We start from the raw sequence: 11883 nt of genomic DNA on the forward strand, positions 1-11883 counted from the left end.
CGCCTAATGGGTTTCGGCTTCGAACCCCCGCTAGGTAAAAAATTAAAAAAAAAATCGTAAGACAGAATTTTTGATTCGCAAGGCAGATTTTTGGATTCAAACTCTGCCTTAAGGAAGAGTTTTGCAGACAAATTCTGCCTTGCAATTTTTTTTTTTAATTTTTGACTAGCGGGGATTCGAACCCGAAGCCCATGAGTTTGTATACGAAAGGCAAAAATTAAAGACCAATAGTTTGAGGGGCACAAATTAAGGACCACCCCCGAATAAGGGCAATCGTCCAAATTGCCCATTGTCTAACGGGAAATTCGTATGAATGCCCTTTATCTTTGGGTGTTCTTTACTTTTTGCCCTTCAAATCGTTGATCTTTAATTTTTGTCCGTCGGCAATTTAAGTAAAAAAAAAAAAAAAAACTGAAAATATCTTTGACATCGAAAAAATTAAAGACCAGCGATTTGAGGGACAAAAATTAAAGACCAGTCCGTATGAAGGACAATCCGCGCAAAAAGTTGTTGTTTAATCCATCTTGATCCAGTCCATCTTAGCAAAGCTTACTTGGGCTAACTTCAGCCCGTCTTTTACCAATTTAGGGGCAATTTACAGGATTGTCCTTCGCTGGGGGCAGTCTTTAATTTTTGCCCCTCAAAATGGTGGTCTTTAACTTTTGCCCTCAGGCAGAATTTCGCTGCAAATTTTTAAAATTCTGCCTTAAGGCCCAATTCTGTCTTACATGGGCAGATTTGTAAAATTCTGCCTTGCCATTTTTTATTTTACTGAGGTGGGGGTTTGAACCCACAACCTCGAGGTATTAGGCTAAAGGTAAAACGTAAAGACCATCAATTTGAAGACAAAAATTAAAAACCACCCCAAATGAAGTCCAATCTGTGCAAAAAAAAAGCCAATTTATTGACTCAGCCCATCTCACCTCGCCAACTTCAGCCCAAATATATAAAAATAACAAAAAAATACATAGAAATAATAAACTTAAAAAAACAAAATACATATAAATAATAAACAACAACAAGATAGCACAAATAATCTTCCAAAATTTTAGTTTTTTTTTTTTTTCAAATCATTTTTCTCGTGTTGAGTCTCTAAGGTTAGCCTTGAAAAAACTTTGTTTTTCTGTGGATTCTTTTAGCAAGACTCCAAAAGGTTAATTTTTTCTTGTGCTTCCATAAGCTTAAATTGCAAGTCAAACTTCACGGAATCTCTAACGATACAGTGGCGGTATCTCTATCAACAAGAGGCTTTTTAAGCTTAATGTTATATTCCCATTGAAAATGTTTGCAACCATTCATATCCTATAAAAATTACAAGAAAATAAGTTTTTGAAAGTAAAATATGTAGATAATGTGAAAAAAGTCTAAACCCTAAAAACTTGTAAAAAAGAAGCAAACTATTTGGAGAATGAACTAAACCTTTTTATTGAAAGCTTATTTGAAAGAATACAACAGAAATTTAATTTACAGACTAAACCCTAAAGCCATAACCGATTTTAGGAGCATAACTGGACTCCTAAAAAGTTCAGAAAATATCCTACTACATCAGAGTATCGATATACTCTGTTATTGACTCCAACCTATCCCGAAAATATAGGAACAAACACATTGACTTGGTAAACTAAATGACAACAAAGAAATCAGTAAATATGCACTAATTTATAATATAGATGTGAGATACATTCAGTAAAATTATTATAAAATGAGGGAGACCAAATCAAAACTCCATATATAGTATTTAATGATGCATCTACCTCCATTAGCGCCCAGATTACCTTTTGAGCCTCTATCTTTATTTAACTTAATAAATTGTTTTCCTGGGAACTTTCATCGGACTACATAGATATGGAAAATTAGGCAATATTAGCTATCCCCCATAGAGCTTCCCATTTTAGAATAGGGCTAATCACTGAGAATTATTAATGGGAAACTATATTAATCTGCTGATTAATCTCCAAAAACACCTGAGTAACATGATATGTGCAGATAATTACAACGTATACATGGTAAGTAATATAATGCACAACAATTAGCATTCATGAATATGCATTAGCCCCCGGTAATCGCATGTATGCTCGACACTCTATAACGCTACCTCCACACATACAAGACACTCTAGAACATGATTACTTTGGTAAAATTTCCCTATTGAGGCCAAAGTCTTAACTTTCCTCGGTTCAACTAAGCTTTTAACCTTCCAAAACTGCTTTTTCGTGCCCGGATGCGTCCAAACAACTCAACTCTAATATGGCCAAAAGAATATTCACGAGCTCAAACAATGCTATTGAACTCCGTTTCATGATTTAGTACGCAGTCTTAGTGAAAGTCGACCCCGAATTTATATGGTCAAACTTTGAAATAAATAACATATTTCGGTTACTCATAATCCCACGAGTCCAAATATATAATTAGATTTATATTTTGAGTTCACTTGCTAGCTCATATCGTTAATTTACCAATTATAGGGCTTAGTACCAAAGTCCCAAATGTCACTTTTAAATCTATAGTTTACGTGTAATTATCAATGGTATTTAAGATATAGATTCAAATCAGTGTTTAGAACACTTACCCCTAATTTGTGAATGAAATCCTCGTCCAAATCACCTTAAGGTCGAATAGTCAATACCCAAATTGTGAAACAATGAATGAGATCCCAAAAAAATCTGATACATATATCTGAAGACTTAAGAAATTATTTATTGCAATCGCGACACCAGAGGTGCGATTGTGATTCAGGTGTACTCAACCCTGCGCGATCGCAACACAAGCATCACGATCGCTTACTTTAGCCAGGTGGCCAACTATCGCGATCGCGATGCTCAACAGATTTCCTGATCTCAATTGTGACTCATGGTCTGCAATCGTGATACACAACTGCACCAGCAAAAATGTCCAATTTTTCAAATTTCAGAATGTGATCAAAACTAACCTGAGCACCTTGGGTCCCATCCCAAACTAATAAACCCCTCCGACCCATGAAAATTTGAAAACTATAGATTCATTAGTACCAATTTTGCCAACAAATCTCATATGGTATTGTTGACTTATACAAGGTTTGAATACACAATTTAAAGCTTTAAATTTAAAAACGAGGGGGAGGGCTGGATTGTTACATATCCTTAGATTAGCGAGAGAGTATTAGACAGAAGTGTCAAATACTTCAAACTACATGTGCCTGTATAGGAATATGGTCGTAACCATTGGTTCGGACAATTAGATTCCTTGCTTGAAACTTAGTGTTAGACTAGCTAACATCATGTCGAAACCACTCGGCACTGTGGTGAGGCGGCTTAGCCGACCAGACTAGGATCGGGCCCCATATACACATAGTGGTTTATATGCACATGTGTCAGTGCCAATAGAGATTCCCGCTTAAGTTATGATACTCCTTCCATTTTAATTTATGTGAACCTATTTGACTGGATATGGAGTTTAAAAAAAAAACACTTTTAAACTTGTGATGTTAAATGAGTCACATATATTTTGTGTGGTTATTAATCATTGGATAAAAGTAAATTGTTTTCAAATATAGAAATGAGTCATTCTTTTTTGCACGGACTAATAAGAAAATAGGTTCACATGAATTGAAACGGACGGAGTATATGTTATGATATCAAAAAAAGGACTAAGGCCACATGTTGAGTATTAAATGAAATGTTTTAAGTTTATAATTTATTTACGACTTGTGAAATGTCTTTTATTGATTTGGATTGCATATCCATAGCATGAAATTTTTATTAAACTCTTGCCCAGTCTTGAGTTAGGTACTTGCTGGGTACGATGCGGATGTACTCAGTCTTACTTGGCAGTATTTTTGTTTTTCCCTTTCAGACACATGTGAGATCAGCATGGGGACATGAGTTGGGCGTTTGACTCCTCCAACTTGTTATGGTGAGTAATTGAGTTCACTATTGCACTAGTGGGTGTCTTAATGTCTAGTTGTTTTTTTAGTAATATTTAGTCAGTTAAAACTTCTATGTACATTGTGTGTCATGTATTTATGTTTAAAACATTATCACTTCATGAATTATGATCCACATGCTTACTATTTCTAGTTATAAAATTTCAGTTATCATGATACCTGCATAATTTATGTCTAAATTTGAAATGAATGTTAATTCGCTGTCACAAGTTTTAAGGTATCAAGTACCGATTACATTTCTTTAGTTTTGGAGCGTGCTATTTTTCTTTTATTTCAAGAATCAAATGTTCCTTGTAATTAAAGCCCCTTGTGTACAAGGTACTACAGTATATATGAGAGGGCAACAATCTTACAGATGAATTGGGACGGAGGTACTCCATCCGGATCAAAAAAAGAGCTCACTTAGTCATTTGCACACCCCTTAAGAAAATACTAACTCCTAAACAAAAATAGGTAATTTGACTAAACTACCCCTAATTAAATAAGCACTGGGATTTGATTATTTAACGCTTAATAGGGGCAAATATGAAAAATAATGTTAATTCTTTCTTGATTTGAAAGTGAACACTTTTTTTGACTCAAGAAAAGAAGACTAAGTGGACACCTTTTTTGATCCGGAGAGAGTAGTATTTAGTTTCTCTACTCTAATTTGTAAAAATCCAGAGTGTCGTTTTTGTCATTTGTGCTTCTGTGTAAAAGTTATCAGTTCAAATTAAAGGCGAATCAGTTTACGTGAATCCAGTAAATTTTATTCAAATACTTTATTTATATTTGTTGGGTGTGCGAACAAAGTACTACATTGGTAGATGAAAAGAAAAATGAGTTACTTATAAAGAGTTGGATACTCTTAATGATGTAAGGCCTTTTGGGGAAAAGCATGCGGACTTGACTCAAAGCGAACAATATTACGTTATGTTAAAAACATTTTTGGACCGTTTTAGCCCAACAATATTAAAAGTGGAGATAGATAAAGAAATTAGACGATCTGAGACATCAGATTGAAGACAAAGTATACTAATGTCATATACGTTATTAAAAGAGCACTCTGGAAAGGAGCAAAATAAATAAAGAAAGCAAAGCAAATCAACCCTCACAAACCCAAAATGAGTTATTACACAATGTAATGTCCCCAACAAACAAGAACTAATTAAAGATCTCTGTCCCTTGTACACTCTGGAGGAAGTGTAGGGTTCCTTTTTCTATCAGTACAATAGTTATAAATAGTAAATTTTTGGCGAACCCATTGAAGTCTTCTATACTGAGGTCCATCTAAATCTTGAAAAGCCTTTTGATCCCACCATTTCATGCCATTGGTGTTACAAACTTGCACTTCTTGCGGGGTGACAGCCTCGCAGCCATCGATGTGGAACGAAGTGTAGGAAGCGATGAACGGTGCAGCTGACCAATCGGTTTTCTCTAATCCTCCTCTCGTAGCCCAATCGTCTGCATTCCATAGACTCGAATAGATCTTCATTGGCTGATTGAACGGGAATTTCACACCTATGTCTTTGGAATTCTTGAATACTCTTATCGGGACATCGTCCACAAAGATCCTGCAATTTTTTTTCATATTAAATACACATAATATACATAAATATACATATCATATACACAATCAGTGTGTAGATTTTGTATATTTTGGCCAATGGGCATTACACCTTTGGAACACTCAAAAGAATGATAGCCAGCAAATATATAGGTTTTGTTTAAGTATAAATATACATATACATAAAATATACATATAATATACAAAATTAGTGTGTAAATTTTGTATATTTTAGCTAGCATCCAAAATTAATTTCAGCCGATGGGCATTACATTTTTTGGCCACTCAAAAGAATAATACTAGCTAGCAAATATATAGGTTTTGTATTAAATATAAATATACATATAAATATACACAGTATATACAAAACATGCATATACTGTGTATAATGGGCATTACACCTTTGGAACACTCAAAAGAATGATAGCCAGCAAATATATAGGTTTTGTTTAAGTATAAATATACATATACACAAAATATACATATAATATACAAAATCAATGTGTAGATTTTGTATATTTTAGCTAGCATCCAAAATTAATTTCGGCCGATGGGCATTACATTTTTTGGCCACTCAAAAGAATAATACTAGCTAGCAAATATATAGGTTTTGTATTAAATATAAATATACACAGTATATACAAAATATGCATATACTGTGTATAATGGGCATTACACCTTTGGAACACTCAAAACAATGATAGCCAGCAAATATATAGGTTTCGTTTAAGTATAAATATACATATACACAAAATATACATATAATATACAAAATCAATGTGTAGATTTTGTATATTTTGGCCAATGGGCATTACACCTTTGGAACACTCAAAAGAATGATAGCCAGCAAATATATAGGTTTTGTTTAAGTATAAATATACATATACACAAAAATATACATATAATATACAAAATCAGTGTGTAAATTTTGTATATTTTAGCTAGCATCCAAAATTAATTTCGGCCGATGGGCATTACATTTTTTGGCCACTCAGAAGAATAATACTAGCTAGCAAATATATAGGTTTTGTATTAAGGTATAAATATACACAGTATATACAAAATATGCATATAACATTCTAATTAATTAGTTTCTGCTGATGGGCCAAAAATGAAAAAAGACCTTTTAGATAAGTATAGTATTTAATTTCCCAGTTTTACCATGTTTTCTATTTTAGGAATCTAATCTCAAAAATGTTTGAAAAGAAAATGTCATCAACTTACACAATCTGAAAGGTGTTCCAAAGAACGGAATAGGAATGGAAGTCTTTGGTTGGATCAAACCAGAGATAGATCCTCTGTTCTCTGTCTCCTTTGCCTCCAGTGAACACATTGCTCTGCAATATGTATGGCTGACCTGTTCTGTTCCCCAGGAATTCGAAATCTATCTCATCGTGTTCTGCATTGTTTGACGATAGCTGAGGATAACCCCAAATAAATAAAAAGAACATCAGTCTCTCTTTTAATATGTAGTCAATAAAACTTTTGAATCTTGTGATCTTAAATTAAAGACCTGCATTACGTATCAAAATGCGTTTGAATGTTGTGATTTAAATATAGCATGTAAAATGTTGGATGTAAAGACCAAATATAGAATGTGGCATTTTTTAAAACATCCTAAATTGGAAAGTAAGAAACATAAATTGAAGCGAAAGCTATAAAAATTAGTATGTACTGCAATTAAGAAAATGATTACACACATAAAATGCAGTGACAACACCAGCAGAATCTCCTCCAACAAGCTTCATTTTCATGCTGAAGTGCCCAAAAAGATACGATCTCTTTGATTGAAATCCAGTTCCTTCAATCATCCAAAATTCAAAAGTGAGCAAATTAAAGCACAACTTTCAAGGATTTGAAGCGGTAGAAATAGAATTTTCACTAACGAAAGTCAAAATATAAAAAAAGTAAAAGCACGAAAAAAAAAAAAAAAAAAAACCTAGGGAATTAAACATATGGTATGTATGCAGAACTTTTTCTTCTTACCTATCTATGCGAATAGAAAAGTAGTATATTTACCTGTAGAATTGTCAAGAAGAAGCTCAGCAGTAGTACCACCATTAAGGTACTTGATATGGTGACTTGACCAACTAGGTTCATAGTTGTTCCAAAAAGGCACATCAACTGCCTTCCTTGGTGCCCCACAACTTACCAATATTGACAAATTAATCAAAACAAAACCAACTAGAACTCCCTTCATATTACCTCTTTTCTTTTCTTGAATGAGATATTGGTCATTTGGATATGGTTCATTATTTATAGAGGGGGATTTTGAATGTTATGCTGAAAAGGAACACTTGGCCATGTGTCAAGTGTCAACAGAACATTGAAGCAAGTGAGATATTGTCAGATATTTCGGTGATATATTTAGACTTCCAACTGTTGCGTAACTGCCCAATTTAATTAAGTACAAGACTTTTGTCTGGTGCAGATTGGAGGAGCAATCCACGGCGCCATGCACATGGTCCCATCAATCAATCAAAAGGAAATATGGGCCCATGTCGGAGGACAACAAACGCGCCTAGGAATACATAGGAGAAAATATTGATAATTCGTTTGATTGGATTGTTTATACCCAATCAAGTGTTCATGGGTCGGTTTGAGTTAGTTTTTGGTTAAAATCAAAATCAAATCTAACTTATAATCTGTTTCGTCAAATTTCTAAAAATAGCTTATTTTAAAAAGTATTTTTAAACTTTTTTAAAAAATACTTTTGGCTAAAAGCAGTTTGTGTTTAGCTAATTAATTTAAAAAGTACTTTTGAGCAGCAATTAGTATTTGGCTATGATTTTAAAAAGTGTTTATATGTATATTTTTTTCAAAAGTACTTTTCAAAAAAGTGTATTTGGGCAAAAGCTATTTTTTTAACCTTCTGAAAAACTCCTTCTGTTACTCCCCAAAAGCACTTATTTTCTCTCAAAAGCTTGGTCAAACACCTCACTTTTTTAAAATAAACACTTATTGAAAAAATAATTACTTTTGGGGGAAAAATAAGCTCGGCCAAACAGGCTATTAGTCGGTTTTTAAATTATTAAAACCAAACCAAACTAAATATAATGCATATTCACCGGTTTGGTTGTTGTCTGTTTGGTTCGATTTGGTGCGATTTTTCGATTTTTAAGAAACATAATGATATTTCTCTCTTTCATTATTTTTCTTACGATTAGGAAAGATTTTTCCATCGATCTTTTTTCAACTTATAATTCATTATTACCTTTTTATTGTGTGAGTTTTAAATTTCTTGGATTATGGAGAAAATATCTTAAGATCTATAAATTTTAATCAAGTGAATAATTTTTATAAGAAATACAATTTTTTTAAGGTAAATCTCATAGTTGTTTCTTTGAATAAACAAGTTCGGATTCATGGATTTCTTTTAAGAAATGGACTTAAGGTGTAGAGCTCATTAGTCTAATATATATAAAGAAATTTTTGATGAAAAAGTAAACAAAGTGTTTAAAATTATTTATTAAAAAATATATATTGTATATATAATTATAAAAATTGTGTATATTATTTAGTCAGTTTGGTTCGATTTTTTCTTCGGTTTGTTTTAATAAAATCAAAACCAAATCAAATATCATCGATTTTTTAAAATTCAAAACCAAAACAAACCAAACCCAAATAACTATTGGTTTATTTTATCGATTTGCGGTTTGGATTAGTTTTTAACCAAACCGTGAACATCCCTAAATTGATGTATAATACTCCCTATGTCCCAATTTATATAAGGAGGTTCGGAATACGAGGGTCAAAGCAGTTAATCCTTGATAGCAGCTTCCAGCATAGATTCTGTCACACCCTAATCCCGCTAGGGTGTGATGGGCACCCGACCCCATATCCGGAGCCGAGCGAACCCACAGACTTTCATTTCGTACATAATCTTTCCGGACTTTTAATCAAATAGAATGTAGTACATAGTAAAACTTACTGAAACATATATATATATATATATTTTGTAGCTTTCAAGTCAAACAAATCTGTAATCATACGGACTTTATAGCATAATACAAAACGACACATCGGCTGATGGAGCCGCTTACTAAACCGACATACCATACCCACGACTCTGTCTACAAAGTCTCTAACATTAACAGAACCTCTAACACATATCCTCTGACTCGGCAGTTCTCCAGGAGCAAATGGAGCTTGCCATCTTCGCTGGAACGTCTTCTATAATGTCTTCAACTCATCTGGGAGTACCTGCGCGGCATGAAACGCAGCCCCCGAAGAAAAGGGGGTCAGTACGGAATATGTACTGAGTATGTAAGGCATAAGATACAGAAAACGGAACCATAATCAAAGCAAACGGTACAAAAGGTACGTACATTACCCAGAATACTAAATACTTACTTTCCAGACGCGAATCATGTATCAGAAGGAGTACAGACCCAGAATACCAAATACTTAACTTCCAAACGCGAATCATATATCAGAAAAAGTACAGATCCAAAATACCAAGACACCAGAATGTCAAGATGCTTGTTCTTTTTCCAGACACAAATTATGAATGCCAATGTCGTACGTAGCATAATAATGTCGCGGAACGTACGGCCCGATCCATATAACATATCTCATGTGCAAATAACGTGTCCCGGCCCTCGAGTGAGGGACTCGGTGAATAGAACCATATATGTCAACATTGTATATCACATATGCATAACGTGTCCCGGCCCTCGAATGAGGGACTCGGTGAATAGAATCATATATGTCAACATCAAATGTCATGTATGCATGTAACGTGTCCCGGCCCGCCAGTGAGGGTCTCGGTGGATAACATGTCTCGGCCCTTCATTAAGGGACTCGGTAGAGGGGATCCGGTCCGGATCTGGCGCCATCATCATATACGTGTCCCGGCCCTCTACTGGTGGGTCTCGGTGAACAATGCAGTGGAGTACGCACGAGAACATGTCCTGGCCCGGGCTCAGTGAATAGACATATCCAGACTTGCACGAACAGAGTAGTGCGAAACCATATGCACACAAATCAAGACTCAGTACATATACACACTTACCGACATCCGAAGATTCAATAGAATAATCGTACGTGTTGTCGGCTGACAACCAAAACATCAGATTTTACAGAAGATACCCCTATCAGGATGTTTGTAGCAAATTATTCATAACAGATTACTCATATCATAATTCTTATATCAAATTACATACCGAAATCAGAAAACTTTTATCGGAATACTTTTATCAGAATATTCATATCAGAATGTTTTTATCCCAATACTTATGTCAGAATACTCGTACCAAAATACTTATGCCAGAATACTTGCATCAGAATACTTACGTTAGAATTCTTGTGTCAGAATATTCCTACGGATTATTTATATCAGATTACATACCCATGTCAGAATATTCATATTAGAGCACTTATATCAAGATACTTATATCAAAATATTCATATCGAAATATCCGTATCAAAATGTTCATATCAGGATACTTATATCGGAGTTGGGAACACTCATATCAAATCACTTGTATCGGACTATTTATATCAGAATAGTCAAATCAGAATACTTCTATCGGAGTTTCTAGATGCTTATTTCAGAGGATGCATACGGATCACAACAAATTCGGAACGATAGCCAAAAGTTTCCCTTAATTATTGTACGGAAATGAATCAAATAGGCCAACACGAACAGGTCTCGGGGATTGTGATCCCACCTCGGGTCAAGTCGAGGTGGCGTACACAAATTACATACATTAAACTTTATGGAGTCACTTATAAAAGTCTTAGTGTCCTTCGGTTCCATTTGGGCAAGTTATAGATGCTTCAACACTTATTCCAACAAAACATGAAGAATTTGATACAATTCTATTGAATGAAAAAAGGGTCAAATTCAAACTCGTATTTCTAGGAATAGAATCGCCCCCGAGGCTCGAATCCAAACCTAATATGTCTAAGACATGCCAAAAGAAGGAAAAGTAAAGTCTTACATACCTTTTCCGCTTCTTAAGCTTCTCCAAATTCAAGTTCCAAATTCTTCAAAATCTACAATTGGTCACAAATACCAAACATGATTATAAGCCTTTAGGAATTTAATCTTGAATCAACACTTGTCTTAATTTCTCAAGTAAATCCACTTATATTCTGCCGAAATTTCGGCAGCATCTCCCCTGTAAATATACCATCCCCGAGATTTCAACTCGGCCAAGAATACAACAACAAATCCGAGAATTTAACTCGGCCAAAATATCAACATCAATGTCAACAATCATATCTTCCAACTTCAACAATTTATTCAAAATACATTCCAACATTAGTAGCTCCTTTACATAACTTAATAACACTTCCTTTATATTCAATTCATAATTGTTCACACATTCAAATACTAATCCGAAACCATTCAACAATATTCAAGAATACTCCAACAACCCACACAACATTTCAAACGGCCAAACCACAT

The 11883-nt window shown here is 34.2% G+C and overlaps 1 protein-coding gene across 1 annotated transcript; it reads right to left on the reverse strand.

Annotated features, from left to right (window-relative positions):
- Positions 1–4920: 4920 nt before the first annotated feature.
- LOC132645006 (probable xyloglucan endotransglucosylase/hydrolase protein) lies at positions 4921–7812 on the reverse strand. Its single transcript, XM_060361724.1, has 4 exons — positions 7488–7812; positions 7169–7269; positions 6693–6886; positions 4921–5475 (listed from the first exon to the last, which is right to left on the reverse strand). The coding sequence occupies exons 1-4, from the start codon at positions 7666–7668 to the stop codon at positions 5070–5072; spliced, it is 882 nt and encodes a 293-aa protein (XP_060217707.1). The 5' UTR covers positions 7669–7812; the 3' UTR covers positions 4921–5069.
- Positions 7813–11883: the final 4071 nt, after the last annotated feature.

This window comes from Lycium barbarum, chromosome 6 (genome assembly GCF_019175385.1).
Source record: "Lycium barbarum isolate Lr01 chromosome 6, ASM1917538v2, whole genome shotgun sequence".
Classification (NCBI taxonomy): Eukaryota; Viridiplantae; Streptophyta; class Magnoliopsida; order Solanales; family Solanaceae; genus Lycium; species Lycium barbarum.